Source organism: Calidris pugnax, unplaced genomic scaffold, assembly GCF_001431845.1.
Source record: "Calidris pugnax isolate Ruff unplaced genomic scaffold, ASM143184v1 scaffold148, whole genome shotgun sequence".
In the NCBI taxonomy this organism is placed as follows: Eukaryota; Metazoa; Chordata; class Aves; order Charadriiformes; family Scolopacidae; genus Calidris; species Calidris pugnax.
In genome coordinates this window covers 4310696-4326818 of record NW_015090926.1, presented here as the reverse complement: position 1 = coordinate 4326818, position 16123 = coordinate 4310696, and the positions used below count along the sequence as shown (strand labels likewise).

At 36.0% G+C, this 16123-nt stretch overlaps 2 protein-coding genes across 6 annotated transcripts in view; both read right to left on the bottom strand.

Moving 5' to 3' along the window:
• LOC106893454 overlaps window positions 1-4199 on the bottom strand; it is a 45031-nt gene extending 40832 nt beyond the window's left edge. For all 3 annotated transcript variants that reach the window (XM_014951442.1, XM_014951445.1, XM_014951443.1), the window contains exon 1: window positions 3711-4199. In XM_014951442.1, coding sequence (XP_014806928.1) covers window positions 3711-3772 — 62 coding nt within the window. In that variant the 5' untranslated portion in view covers window positions 3773-4199. The remainder of the gene's footprint in view (window positions 1-3710) is intronic.
• Window positions 4200-4503: 304 nt separating this feature from the next.
• Window positions 4504-16123, bottom strand: part of NUDT12 (nudix hydrolase 12) — an 11854-nt gene continuing 234 nt past the window's right edge. Inside the window, exons 1-7 of one of the 3 annotated variants that reach the window (XM_014951508.1) lie at window positions 15835-16117; window positions 15274-15487; window positions 12090-12685; window positions 10940-11107; window positions 8945-9058; window positions 7236-7435; window positions 4504-5933 (exon numbers count right to left, since the gene is read on the bottom strand). In XM_014951508.1, coding sequence (XP_014806994.1) covers window positions 5823-5933; window positions 7236-7435; window positions 8945-9058; window positions 10940-11107; window positions 12090-12685; window positions 15274-15479 — 1395 coding nt within the window. In that variant the 5' untranslated portion in view covers window positions 15480-15487; window positions 15835-16117 and the 3' untranslated portion in view covers window positions 4504-5822. Of the gene's footprint in view, window positions 5934-7235; window positions 7436-8944; window positions 9059-10939; window positions 11108-12089; window positions 12686-15273; window positions 15488-15834; window positions 16118-16123 lie in introns of those variants that run through there. The other 2 variants (XM_014951509.1, XM_014951510.1) reach the window with 2 other exon arrangements.

Sequence of the window (16123 nt, the reverse complement as noted above, 5' to 3'; positions counted from 1 at the left end):
CAGCAGGTAAGTGAAATACCCTTCAGATGCAATGCGGCAGTTGGTCATGAAATTAGCAGAAAACTCACTATAATGCAGAACCACTTCCAATAATGAAATATAATTTCTATAATCCAAGATGTTACTGCCAATGGAGTACTGCACTTCTTTGTCAATCTGAATATTCAACTTTTTTGAGCTTCAGAACTGTTCATCCATCATAACAGAAACAATGTAAATTCAAAATCTTTGATTATACTTGAAACTCAGCTCACCCAGGAAGCCTTTGTCGTAGTTGTACACTCTAACAATTTTTTTTAAAATGAGGTAGCTTCTTATTTTGAGGATGTTTATGACTACAAAATATAAATTACATTTAAGTGAGAGAAATCTTTGATTTCTCACAGAATGCAATAAGGGCAAAAAAACCTATCCTAGCTTACAGGATTTGATTTCTGGCATCTAAAATGGGGCCACTTAAGATTCTATATTTTCTGACTATGCAGTTTCCAGTGTCACTTTCTCCAGAATAATTTATAGTGCATTAATTAAGAATAATGTGGGTTTAGAATGACAGAAAATAGGTTGTTTACTATTTCATAGCCTCTTTTTTTATTTTTAGGAAGTATGTTGAAAAAATGTCTACATTTCTTCACTGAACTGGAAGAGCTCCAGTGTTAGAATGTTTCTCTCCTTAAAGAGAAATAAGAAAGTACTTTACCAAATGTAGCTTAGTATACAGGATGATGACATGGTAGGAGAAAAGCCTTACTATGCAGGCTTATTTAAGTGCTGCAAACTGAGTTTGTAAGCTTCTCCACTCAACAATATGTACTATTCCTTCTTGATTAATAATCCTGTAGTCTTATCATAGCATTCCACATCTGAAACATTCATTGCAGGAAGACAATACAAATAACAAACTGAAGTACATTCAGGTAGGTTTTCACTTCTAAAATTGTATACTACTACACTGTAAGTCCCTATATGCTGAAATGACACAGTCTTAAGAATCAAAAATCCATCTTAGAAATCCCTATCATTTAGGAGAACATTCTTATTTACTCACAATCAAAAATCCATCTGAAAAATCCCTTCTGTTTAGGAAGCTATCATTTTTACTTATTCAGAAAACTAAACTATACACTGAACTATAATTTACATTCTTTAAACTGTATCTACTGTCCAAAGAACCTGCAGAAATCTCACATTTTATAAAAGCTGCAAGTTACAACAATTAGTATCTAAAAAATACTACCTGACAGGATGTAATTTCAAAAAAAAAAGTAAAAATGTTTATACTTACATTCAGCCAACATTCATTTTCCTCAGATGCTTGCTATTAGGGACTCTCTGTGAGTAGTTTGCTTTTCTAAGCTCATGAAGGATGGGCTGGCTGTCTTGCTAAGGCTTAATAGGATAACAAGTTCAATTTTTTTTTTTTCCTTCCGACTTACCCACTTCTGTACTGTCAATCCCAGTCAGCAATGATATGCTGTATACACATACCCTACTAATCACTGAAGCAATAAAGGACTACTAGTTATTTAACTCTTAAGAGCAGGTTAGAAAAATAACAGCTCAACCTACCAGGGCTTTACGAAATGTCAGGTTTGTCTGAAAAGTCTTAATCAACCAGATTACCTAATTAAAATTAAAAGAGGGAGCAGTGTTGTTCACAGTCTTGCTCCACTTCCTTTTCTATTTCTGTCTCCTAAGCTCAGAATCAGATTAGTATATTTAATTCCATGGAGCATCATGACTGGTCTACCTTTAATCAGCCTGTTAGCATCCACCCCTTTTTCCTTCACACGTTGTAGAATTCAAGATAGCAATTTACCAACTTTCACGGAACCACAGAATTGTTTGCGTTGGAAGGGACCTTCTAGAGATCATCTAGTCCAACTCCCCTGTTAAAGCAGGAAGGCCCAGAGCACATTACTCAGGGCTGCATCCAGGCAGGGCTTGAAAATATCCAGAGAAGGGGACTCCACAACCCCCCTGGGCAGCCTGTTCCAGGGCTCTGTCACCCTCACCGTAAAGAGGTTCTTCCTCATATTTGAGTGGAACTTCCCATGTTCCAGCTTGTGCTGGGTGCCCCTCGTCCTGTCACTGTGAACCACTGAAAAGAGTCTGGCTCCTCCCTCAAAGCACCCTCTAGATACTTATAAGGATTAATAAGGTCGCCCCTCAGCCTTCTCTTCTCCAGGCTAAAGAGTCCCAGCTCTCTCAGCCTTTCCTCATAAGGGAGATGCTCCAATCCCTTAATCATCTTTCTTGCCCTACACTGGACTCTTTCCAACAGTATACCTACACGAAACACAAAATATAATGCTAATGCTATGGTATCACGATTAGAATGACTTAATATTTCATGTGTTTACACATATCCAATCTGAAAAATGAGATAAAAGAAGTATGCTTATAGGGACAAATGCAAAGTTTGTAAAAATCTCACAATCGGTATTTTGTTAAGATAAGTTTATGTGAGATATCACGAGCTTATCACATGAACATATAATTTGGTTATTAGTCTCAATTTTGGTTTGCGTTTAAACACCTCATCTATTTGTTTTCCACTTCATTAAATTACTATTTCTATTATTTGTAAATTATTAAAATTTCAAACTAGATAAAATATAGACTATTTATAAATTACATAATGAACAGAAGTTAACTTTCATTAGTGTACAGGCCAACTGGAGAAAAGGCATCTCCAGAATTTTCTGCCTTGTAATCTGCATGTAAGGAGTAGTCTTTTTGCTCTGGTACCATTGTAGAAGCAAGGGAGATGGGAGTGAGATCATTATTACACCAGGTGAACAAAGCCTCTCTGTTTAGTGATTTAAGGTATACTATTTTCTTAATATACACCATTAACTTAGCATCAAGAAGTAGTCTGCTTGCAAAGCTCCAGTCTTTTGGATAAAGCAAACAAATCTTACAAAGGTGTTGCCCTGACCACACTCTAGTTAGAATCACTGCACTGTTTAATTGTTGTTAAATTTAGTGTGGCACTTTTCTAAATTGCTCTAGTTGCTAACAAACTACATCATTTGGATCTTCAATTAGACATTTCATATGTAATCTGCAAACAAAAACCACTCCGCAGAAAATTTCTAAGCATTGGTATTTTCAAACTAAAACTCTATCTTAAAACCTACAAACAGGTCAAATTAAGCAATGCATAGCCAGGAAAAATTTCACTGTAAGTAAGAAACTAAAAATAATCAAATTAATTTTCTTAAACGAGGGGTGTTTGTCATCTTCTCTGTGAATGGTTGTGGGGAGGTAAAAAAGAAAAAAAAAAGCTTAAAAAAGACTGCTGGTTTAGCTTTTGAAAATGTATATATATTAAAAATTGTTGCAACATCAGAATTTATTACGACTGAAAGATGACTAAAACAATTATCTCTGAGTTTAACAGTAATACTCTTGTCATTTTTTTTCAAACTATATTTTTTCTCCTTTATTCATGCAGGAAAATGAATTTGTTCAAATTATTTATTAGCATTGTAATTGCAGATATATCTCGTTTACACAGATTCTCAATTAAAAAAATAGTCTCATTCTTAATCTCAGTACTGATTATAGATACTGTCTTCTGACTTTCAGTTATAAACCCATCTCTATAGCAAACCACCATAATTTCCCACATGAAAACTAAGACTAGGATAGGTCTTTTACACATATTTTTAGTTACTTCAATATATTATTTATCTTTACGCTACCTGTATTTGCTCTTTGTTTTATCCTCCTTCTTCCATGTGCTCCTCATTCCTTCCTCATTCATCTCTCAATGTGTAATCATCACAGTACTAGTTAAAAATTCCTTGCATGGCTTAGTTTCCACCACTGACTGCATACTGTCCAATGTTCTCCTTTACCTGTATGAACAACTCGCAACTAGGCTTCCTTCTGTCCCACTACTGTTTTAAAAGATTAATTCCACTGAAAACATGCTGCCCTCCTGGTAGCTGTAGTCCATGAGAGCTTTTCATACTTCCCCTCCTCTGTAGAAGCAATTTTTAAGGGAAACAGTGTCTTACTCCTTCTCATTTCCAGATGGCTCAACTGATTTTCTTCATTTGTAGGAATAGCTGAAATAAGGGAGAGAATGAAGCAATGTAATGATTTGTCAACTGTTCCAAGTCTGTCAGAAATGATTCTTGCTTTAAAGTTTGAAATCCATTGCATTAAAAAGAAAAGAAAAAAAAAAAAAAAAAAAAAAAAAAAACACCAAAGAAACAAACAAGACAAAGACTACTACATGTTGCATATGTTATCACTATTGCCTACAAATATACCCTCATGCTTATAACGTCCCTCCCTTTTCTCCTGGTAAGTGCTTCTCCTAATAAATTCCAGTTGTCCTCTGGGTTTAATATTTTTCCTAGAACTTTTTTTTTTTTTTTTTTTTTTTTTTTTTTTTTTTTTTTTTTTTTTTTTAAAAAAAAAAAAAAAAAAAAAAAAAAAAAAAAGAGCCACGAAGCATAGTATGACACTGGATGGAAGAAAAAGAACTACTAGGATTTGTAAAACATTTTTACTGATTCCAGTTTGCAGAGAATTTTGAAACAAATCTGACATCATTCACTGATTAAAAACATTCAAATTACTCTGAATAAACATATCCCCATATGATAAGTTAATATTTACTACTATCATTGTATTTCCTTCAGGAAATTTGCATTTCTATCACCGCGATGACTGCATAATCACAGACTACTAACCACTACATAATGATATTAATAGTAAAACCAGTATACTTTTATAATCTTCCACTGTGAAAGAATATTAAGTTAACATCCTTTTCAATAACATCATAAATTAAGGCACAAATCTGAACTGTAGCATTAAATACATAGAAGTAAAGATTTTAATTTATATATTGCTTTCCCAGTCCTACAGCTGGGGTTGCTGTATTTCTTTCTACTGAAAAATTCTTAACAGCAGCAACAATCTTAAGTGTCCCTATTTCTAGAAAAGAACTTTGTAACTATTTTGAGATACTATGTCTTGTTTAATTAATTTACTTTTCTCCTCCATTACTCTACAGTTGCACTTCTAATTATCAGAGAATGAAATAACTCACTGCCTAGAGTAAATAAGTATATTATTATCTTACAAAAACATCTAATATTCAGGCTTTTGGGGATGGCTCTCCAATACCTTTTTCATAAACAGAGTATTGTGTTATACTTTTAAATTCAGGCTGACATACAATTGGGTAAGTGCAGGCCAAACTAGACTGGGGCTGTAAATACTCTGCTTGAAGGGCTATTAATGGGAAAGATATTAACCATTTAAGTATGCTATTAGCTTAAAAATAACTATTGCTGATAAGAATTTCAGCACTGAACGTTGATTTTTGTGCCAGGCAGAATTTAAAGAATGGAGACAGGAAAAAATGAGAAAGAGAGAAAAAAGACAAAATAGGAGGATGTAAATGCAGAATTCAAAGAGCAGACAAAGTCAGGCCTCTTTGTAATGCTGTGACTCCTTCCAGTGGGGGACAGGAAAGAACAAATAAACATCAAGAGGATAATAGCAATAAGCATAATAACTTGATTCTAAAATGAAAAGGCAGCCTGTGCACAACAAGGTACTGATTTTAGCTATTTGTTGCTTGCTTTCGTGGGATAATGACTGGGTTGTTGTCCGGTTCTAACTCAGATGTGAAAAACCTACAAAGCGTTGCACAGTCTAGCACAGGAACCAAAGGAAAGGCTCAAAAATTCATGTGATTGCACATTTACTAGATAAACAATTATTTCCAGTTTATTCCTAATTTAGCATTTACTAGAAGAAGTAATTTAACTTAAATAAATCAATTATTTGAATTAAAGATTAGCATTCATTCCAATCCAATGTTTTATCAGCTGGTGTGCAATAGCTCGACTTGGTGGTACAAAGAAAGAACGCTGGTTTCCTTTAATGAGAACTTCCACGACCTGCAAAAAAGACAATTTTTTTTCTTTAGAAGATAGTACTATAAACTATATGTAATCTAACATTGCATTAATGCAGGAATTATCTTACTGTGATAATCCATCATTACTATAGCTATTAAAAAACCACTAAAAGACAAGATGCAGCGAAAAAACCCCAAAAGATGCTGTGTGAATTCTGAATTTTTGAGCTCAAATCTGTCCCAAAGGATACCTTCTTTCTAATAAAGCTGTGGAGATTGACTATTAATATAATATTTAAGGTTTTTGTAAAACCTCTTTATGGTAAAGACCACCAGATGGCGCACTACACCATTCCATAAATAATTCTTTTTTTTCTTTTTTCTTTTTCACATGCAGTGGAGAAGGAAATGTGTTTTGTTGGTTTTCTGAAGCAGTTGCAAGCAACACAAGAGTGCGCTTCTAGTTTACTACATTTCTGAAATACATTTATTTTGAACTCCAGACCAACCTGCATGCAACTAATTGTATTCAGAACCGATAGTCATTTAAAACAATGCTCTCAGTGTTGTAAGGAATATACTAAGATTGTAGGTGAATAACTTTGCTTTCAAGTTGACTTGCAAAGAGTCAAAACACTTTGCAACTGCTAGGCAGGAGTACAGCGTTATTAAAAGTTTAGCTTGTTAAGTAGCCTGTGGAAAAACCTGTGAAGACTACATTGTGTAAGCAATCTTTCCTTTTTCCACTCATGAACTTAAATCTCCCTTTCTGTGAAAGACTTTTAATCCTCTCTTTTATTTGACTATATTCTAAGTATTCAGGAAACCTAAGCGTAGAATTTCCTATTAATGCATAGAAAACTGCATTCAATACCAGAGAATTAAAATAGTACTGCAAGGAAAAAGATGTTCAAACTAATGAATTCCCAGAGCTTTTACCTAAACCTCTCCCCTCTCATCAAATCTGGTAGCCTGCTTGTTTGGAGAAATTCACATGATTAATGCTCTTAAATACTACTTCTGCCAAAATGAAAAGCCTGTACAGGCTTGCTGAGAAAGTGGGTTAAAGTAACAATAACTTGGATACTTCCTAAAAGGTGAAGATCTAACTGACAAAAATGTCATAAAATGGGCTTGCAATTGACTCTGAAATTACCAGGAATATCTGCCTTTCTCTGCTTGTGTGTGATCTACAGCTACAATATAAAGCAATTGTAGTATGATAAAATGAAGAGTATACATGCTCGTTCCAACCTGCTGAAAAAGCAAGTATCTGTTGTATGCCAGAACCGATACAGTCACAGACTAATCAATACAAGAAGGAAATTGAATTGAACTTTACCTGTTCTCTAGTGAACCAGCGAGCATCCTCTATTTCATTCTTGTCAACTTTAATTTCTGTAGACACCGCAACAGCTAAGCAGCCAATCATTAGGGAGGAGGGCATTGGCCATGGCTGACAAGAGACATACTGAACGTGGCCAACTTTGACTCCGGACTCCTCTTCTACTTCTCTTCGAACAGCATCTTCTATTGTTTCACCTAATCAAAAAGGGCAAAGAACAAGCAGCTGATGAAAAGCAACGATTCCATCCTGTGCTTTGACCTGACTCAAAAGATTTGAAACTGCCCAAGACAATTATCTGTAGAGATCTAGTTCACAGATTAGGGCACAGATCCTAAGCACAAGATACAGAAGTCTAAAAAGGTAGAACTAGCCACAAAGCAAAACGGAAATTTGAAAATAAAGTATGACAATTTCTCCATCATAATGTTTATTTCCTGAATTTATAATTCATCGCACACGCAAACTATTATTACCACACCTAAAATGTAAAAAATTGGTAGGAAATACATTGTTCTTTTAATTACTTTTGAAATGCTGATCTGTTCATTTATAAATAGCATTGTGTTAATTTTTAGATTTTCAGTATGATTGTAATAGCATGTAATACAACTTGAAATTCAGTATTTAAAATTACAATAGTAAGACAACAGAGACTTAAGAAGACTTGCATACATTTCTGCATTGTGTTATTCACTCTGCCTGACTCATTCTTCATTGCCTTAACACATACAGACGAGTCTCCAAACTTAAACTGCAATGGAAAACTTTACTTCCATATTTACAGAAAACTAACTGATTTACATGTGGAGTTGTTGATGGTCACAGGCTTACATATGCATACATGGAATGTGTTGTAACCACTGATTAGAGGTTCATTAAAGCAGACAGTCCATGTGTCAGAAGTTTTAGTTCAGCTACATTCAGCTGATTAGAAGCTGATGATAAGATCAGTTATTCTTAAATTTCAGTTTATATACTTGAATTCAGTATCAGAAAGTAATAAGGCTGGCAGAAGAACAAAAGGAGCAAGGAAATCAACATCGTGCCTTTTTTCAAGTGGTATCTGAATAAACTTATTCATTCTGTCATCGTATTTCACCAGCACAGATTTACTGAATATAGTTTATGCTACAATTTCACCAGTGATTAAGATGAACTCCCAATATAACAATGTTTTACAATAATATAACAAATTGTTCTGCAGCTACTAATAATTGTAAATAATCCCAACTATTATTGCTTGACACAGCCAGCGAAATATCTCTCTTCCTTCAAAATGAAATATTTTCTGCTTAGCTTCCATATAATCAATCAGATCCTAAAAATGTAAGCATATGCTTAACTTCATGTTAACTTTATGTCATGCTTTAACTTTAAATTTTTCCTATGCTGAAACCCCTTGCTAAGTATCACCACAGAAAGGAACTTATATGTGTTTTAAGATGTTTTTTCACTTAAATATGTAATTTAAGAGTACATGATGAGAAAACTTTTTAAATTATATTTACTCAAATTACTTATTGCTTTTTTTATAGATCAGCTGTTGGGAAGTATAGAACAGGCATATTTATTATAACAACTTATCTAACAGGAAGCAAAAACATTTATTCGACATAACACCAAACATATTTCTGTATTATTTTCAAGGTACAATTCTGATATGTGAGAAAAAACAACTGGTACAGGAAAATTAAATTACTCACCAGGTTCTACAAATCCAGCGAGACAGGTAAACATTCCTGAGGGAAACCTCTTCTGCCTACCTAAAAGGCAGTGGTTCCCATCTGGATGGATGACTTGCATTATCACAACAGGATCTGTAAAGGAGATGAAAGGAATATATTTCAACATTTGAGGGACTTAAAAGCAGTAAAAAATTTCAGCCTATTTGATATCAATGCATGTATATACAAGATAAGATACCTTTACGTGACTGAAATTAGAATTGTGTAAATGCCCAGAGCAAGCTGCTGTTTTATTTAACTTTGTTTATTTTTTCCCCTGCAAGATACTTGTTTATATGGTTTGCAACATACATGCTCAGTAGAAGCAGTCTACTAGCCAAGGCTTGAAATGCAGGACATAAATTACTTGCAACCAAAGCACAATCTGTTCAGAGTACCAGCAATACTAACCTAGCTATGCATCCAAATTAGCTATGCAGTAATTTCAGCAGCAAAACTAATTTAGTATCACTTCCTCTACACGCACACATAATGTACTTTTCACTGAAATACCAAAGAAAAGCCAGATACTCTAGTTACAGTGTAAATACTGACTAAATTTTCCATGCTTGACTTTGTTGACTGTTTGCTATCAATCTCTCATCTGATGTTGCACTTTTATCAACTTTCTCACTGCTGGTCATTTTATGTATCTTTCTTGCTTAGTATTGTCTCATATTGGTATCATTCTTTTTGTCATGCCTTTCTGCACACCATTCACCTATGATCTTTTTTCCTTTTTTTATTGTTATCTAGCTCTTAATGTTGTTTTTTTTTAATTCACTATCTGCCTCTGCCTTTATAGATTTTTTTCTTTTGTTACTGTTTTTCAGTGTTTGTCAAAAACACCAGTATTTTCTGTGTATGCTTGATTAAGCAACCACTATAAACAATAACTTCAAAACAAACTTAATCAAAACAATGATTAAGCAGCCAATACAAATAATAACAAAGACTGTTGTCCTGCTCAAAGATATCTGCCACATTGCACAGCGTAGAATATGCAGTGTTGCTGTCTGCAAGCTTTCTTCAGAGGAAAGCATCAATAGAACATACTGGTTCATCAGTCTTTCCTATATAATCCCATTCCTTCTCTAAGTTTGTTGCGCTAGAAGCTCTAAAGAAACAGCCCCTAGTGTTTTAGCAAGCTTTGCTATAGTCCATAAGACAGAAGAATATGGCAGAGTTGCTTTGATTACTACAAAGGTGTATCTAGAGCAAGTAAGAGAACATGAAATTGAGAAATACACATACGTACTACTACCAGAACTACAACTGCAGAAGAGAGGACAGGATAGGGGAAGGAAAGGTGATCAAAGTCACCAGATGATCCAGAAAAAAAAAAAAAAGAGTGACTTCTTCTTCTTTCCTTGTTTCCCCATCAGTAACATAGGACATTTCCTTTGCAGCACATGAACAAAAGGAGCTATAGAAGACTGTCTATACAAGCTTGCATCTGAGTAGAAATAGGCCTGGCAGTTTGTGACTGACAATAAATAGTGAAAGCCAGTGAAGATGGCTAGTACAGTCAAAGTGTCACTACAGGAAAATGAGCACTGTATCAGAAATTTGATATAGGGTCAAATTTATACAGAGCCATTTCAAGCTCAGAAGGCTTGCAGAAGGTGGGAAAACAACATGCCGGGGGCAGAGAGGGAAGGAAAAAATGTGACCCTTTGTATTGTTAATATCTCATTTATGTTGTTGAAACTTCTAATTGATACTACTCCATTGCAATAAAGATTGGTATTGTCACAGCAATTCTTTGTCACAGACTACTGCAAGGAAGAGAAGTCTGAACTACTTAATCCTAAACACTGCTAACAATCCTAAACACATACTCTGGGGAGAGACAAGTATATAATACCTGGGACAGAAGCAAGCAGGTGAAATGCATAAAAAGATACTGATTTACATGTATGTAATAGTACAAACAAGCCACTTTTGACCAAGTTTATCCCACAATATTCTCACCAACTCTTGGATACGATGTGTTGTGAACTCCCTGGAGACTGGGACAATCTTCTTTTAAGCAAGTTTTCTTGTAACCCCCTTCTTCAATCTTGGTTGCGCTCCCACATGTTGGGCAGAATCGGTAGCGGCTGTGCCACGCTAGAACAGATCTAGCCTGGGCTACTACTCCTTTAAAAGAATACGTTGAAAATACACAAAATCAAATACTAATTCATGCAAGCTTTTAACAGTACAGAAAAAGCAAGTGGTAAAGTTTAACATAAAAATCAAAGTAAGACTATGGCTTGAATTATAATCTACTACAAGAGAAGTTGAACAATAGGAGTTACTCAGATCTCTTTATTTGTAGCACAGCACATACAACAGAACACGTTCTGTTCTATGTAGCTACGGATCAATTTATCAGAAAAAAATTCATCCAGATCAATATAACCTGTTTCTCATAAAAGTTACTTTGTCTGGGCAAAGTGCCAGAATTATACATCACACCTTTTCCAGATGACTATTTTAGGGCTACTACAGGTATTGACATAATAATGCATTGTTCTATTTAAACTTCAGGTGCAAGTCAAGCTTGCCTTTATTATTCTGTAAAAGCAAAATTCTTGCAATAGCAGTTGTTAATAACATTTCCATAAAGACATTAATTCACTTTGAGATCCTGACTTCCGAACACTTTCTCATACTGTTTCCTTCTCAGATAAGTATGCAACACACATTAAGTACTTAGTTCCATTTCTTGTAATGAAAACGCAATAATGACAGATTTTTGTCTTCATTTTAGAACGTTAATGCGCATGGTTTCATTTCTTGTAATAAAAACTCAGTAATGACAGATTTTATTCTTCATTTTACAAGCATTAACGCGCATGCATTAATATTTAAATAGTACCATTTCTAAAACCACGATCAATAGGTTTTAGTCTAATACCTGCCATTGCAGATTTTAGCCTTTTGCAACTGCATGCGTTCTTACACACAAAATTCTTCACAAAACCTCTGACAGGCTTTTAAAATTACAGTATTTCTAAAGCCACTGAAAATACTTGATTCCTTTGCAGTGGTTTGCCCTTGCATTATACCTCTGTGAACCCCACAGAGTATCTTTCTCATTACACACTTGGTAACTGCTGCATTTTATGCATCTTACCAGCTTCTTTTTCAGGTAGCTGCAGTAGTGCTGGCATTGGTGGATGAAGAAAGTAACAGTCCTCATGCTTCTGTTTACATTTCTCAGCAGAAGCAGAATCTATGCTAAGAGCAAACCAAGCGACTAACCCATCCTCTTCATCTTCTTGCGGAACTCTTCCATTGCACGCAGCCAGACGGTTCATCTGGAACTGGACCTCAACTCCAAGAAAAATCAAGGTGCTTTCTTCAGTTTGGCTCATGAACTGCTCCACATCCTTGTGGTACAGCCTGCAGAGCTTTACTTCTGGCTGCTGGGAGCTCTCTGTTCCCCCACTCAAAGTAACCAAAGGACTTAGATTTGAGAAGACAATGTATACTGTAGTTGGATGGCTTTGTTTTTTCCTTAGCCACTTGGAATCTGTTCTTTTATCACTCCTTCTGTCCAGAAGTGTCAAGCCAAAATAATTTTCATATTCTTTTGCTTCATTTGGCAGAAAATTAGGCCGCTGCCCGCCCTTCACATTAGCCAACAAATTGGCTATGTGCTTGTACCCCCAAAATTTAGCAATGTCCAGAGCTGTCTGCCTTGACTTATTAACGATGGACCTGTCACACCTAAAGAAATGGAAAAGAATAGCAGTAACCAGATTAAATATGTTTAGGAAGAGTCCTGATGCTATATTGCTCTTACTTAAAGTATATACGTGTAATACTATTAAGGTGCAAGAATTTTGAGACACTATCTATACTGGGGCACTCTTTAGGCTAAATACTCAGCATTATGGTAATGAAAAGTAATCATACTTTATTTTCTTTTCCTAAGGTCTGGTTCACCAACCATTCTGTTGATCCGCTCCAGACTACCACTTACCAAGGTTAATGCAATACTACAACACCTATAGATAAACTACAATCCCACATATTGTATCATGCAAAGAAAGAAACAGAAAAAAAAAAAAAAAAAAGCTCAAGATCATATGCAAATAGAACTTTGAAAGTTCAGGTCTCTTCTGAATAGTCAGTCATAAAAAAACCCCACAGTTTAACTAGCGTTACTTTCTAGAAGCTACTGAAAGCAGCATGAAAACATTCACAATATATTTGCCATTAAATAAGAATCAAGAATAGAGCCTCTGCTTAGTGAGAAAATTGGCACCCTTACAACTGTGTTGCTGGTCTCTGTGGGACCTCTATTACCAAGATGTCTGCAAAATGACACAGATGAGGAAACATGATATTATTAAAATACTAACACAAAAATAAAAAAAAGAAAATCTGAAATAGATTGGTGCTGGTTGATTGTGAAGTCAAAAGTAATGCAGTTTTATTTTTTGTCAGTTTTAACCTAACTGGATAATTAAAACACAAAATTCCCTGTAAACTACAAATTATACAGTGGGGCCAGGCTCATCATTTTTCAAAACCAAAAGACGCCAGTATATTAATTTGCTAACACACAGGTAACTGTACCACAGGCAACACTGTTTTGACTTGACATTTTATGTTAACCTCAGCAGCTTTTGAGTCTTTTTAAAAAAGAATTTCAAAACTTAATTGAAGTTTTTGGTGTTAAAGAAACTACTGTTGCTCATTTATCATTTCTCTTTAAACATTAAGTCTGCCTTAGGAAAATTTTGCTTAATTTCCTACTTAATCTCCTATCTTACAGACACTAAATTTTGTTCTGATTTTGTCTTCCCCTTTCTATCTGCTCAGGTACATGCAGACTGTGATCAGGCTGCTATTCAGTGTCCACAACAGGGGCCTGAACTCTTTAGAATCTCCTTTTTCCTGTAGCTTTTCTTAAACATGGTTGAATATTTAAAAAACCTGACTAGCTTTCCAGGATGAATCTCTGGAATGCTATGTAGTATTACCATCATAGACATTCATGTTCATGTATCCAGCAACTGTATTTGTCCACGATTACTATAACCAAGCATTGACTGAAATGAGACCAATGAGGCCACAGTATCACCTCAGGAACTGTATTCAATTGCCTAAGAAAATGGCCCTGAAAAGGTCATTTGCAAGCAGATATTCAGATACTCTTTTTACAGTAAGCACAACTTAAATGTTATTCTAGTTACCAAACCAATAAATTCCCCCAAATCTCAAAAGATTCCTCAATACACAGATGATTTAAATCCACAAAATCTGGCACTGAGATACTCCTCTACATGCTGGAATGCACTTATAGAGTACAAAACAGTGGTTCATCTGACGCTCCATGCTGAGCCCCAGCAGAAGGCACAGCAACCGGGTAGGACTGAAAAAAACCAAAAGGGTGGGATGATCACTGGAGGCTGTGGAATGCTGTACTTGAGATTACTCATAACTACAGAATGAACTAAACTTGCTTGGTTCTGTAATTAGGGGTGCAGAAAGGAAAAGACTGGGCTTGACTACTAATGTAGAGCTCAGTTGAACCATGAACACCTGACTCTCACCCTTCACTTTGAATCTCTTCCATTTGAAATATTTGGATCCTGACTTTATTCAGTCTGAGAAGACTCTTCTTTGGGGTCTCAAGGAGAAACAGTGAAGCACTCTTTGCTTTTCTGAGTGCCTTGAAAAACTAGAACTACAATAGTTGACTTGAAGATAGACAACAAATATGACAGCAAGTTTTTGACAGGCAATGAACATGCTTGGTGTCATGCCGACTGAAGAAAATAACATGACAGCTCAAGGAGGAAGTGAATTGTCCAAAAAATAAGTGACAAGCGAAATTCATTAATCAGTAACTTTGCTAAAGCTGTGTCTGTCATGTTCTACTTAACAGCCAGTATGTCAGCAAACACTCTGCAGTGTCACACAGATGCAAGAGGATTACAAACAAAGTTTAGAGAAAAAGTCTAAGCGATACAATCAGATATACCAAATTTATACTCTGCACAGTGGTTGGAATGGAATATAAACTTTCTTCTATTCTGTTGATCTCTGTGAAGAGCGACGATATGTCCCTGGAGATCAATGGAATAATTTTAGAGATGTTCAGAAGTTTTTAAAGAGTCTCTTAGCATATATGTAGAGCATGATGCAATAACAGTTATAAACAGGCACAGTGTATTTTCCTGACTTTTAACCCTAAGTTTTCTGCCACTACCCATCAGACAGATTTACTTTTCTGAGATCAAGCTGAAATCAGCAGGAAAGGGTTCAGGCAAGAGCTCCTCACTGGGATTTATTAAAGTGCTTACCCTTCTTCAAGAAGAATCTGCACAACCTCAAAGTGTCCATTTCTGGCACCATACATCAGGGCTGTCCAGCCGTTTTCTGCAGCTACATTGATAAGCGACGGGGAATGGCTGAGCAATGCTTTCAGTTTGGCTGTGTCTCCCACAGCAGCAAAATTATGCAGCTGAGAAACCATGTCCTGACGCAGGTTCTTTCCAAAGTCTGTCATGGTGTCAACTAAGTTAAAAAAAAAACAATAAGAAAACAAAAATACCTGAAAACATATCCAACATTAGTAAAAGGATTTAAGTACTAAGTTTAATGCTATACAGCTAACCCGTTTTGTCACCAGAAGTACAGACACAGCAAACTCTTGTAAGTAGTATGACACTCTTATTCCCAATCTTAGTCCCACACCTCTCCACACACCGTGACATTTTATCCTAGTACTCAGGACTACTTTTAAAGAGGCTTAAGGGAAGATTTTGCTATGAATATGAAGCTTCTTTACAGGTGAAAAACACACACACACACAGAGACACACAGAGAAACACACACATACAAAAGAGCAAACAATACAAAACCTCACTCCAAGAAACGCCTCTCAGATGCTTTGGAAACAACGAAAAACAACCGCAGGAGCGCCAGTCCCTCCGCCGGCTGAAGGACTCCTCCAAGAACTGACAGAAATTACTTCAGTGACTTCGCCGCCGCCTCCGCCCCGGGGCCGGGCCGCTGGGCCCGCTGCTGGCAGCCGGCACCGGCGCAAGACAAGGGAAGCTGCTGTTCCCCAGGCCGGCGCTGCCCGCTCCACGGTCAAAGCCACACGGAAACGCCCACCATTTTCCCCACCGGGCCTAACAACGGCGCCGA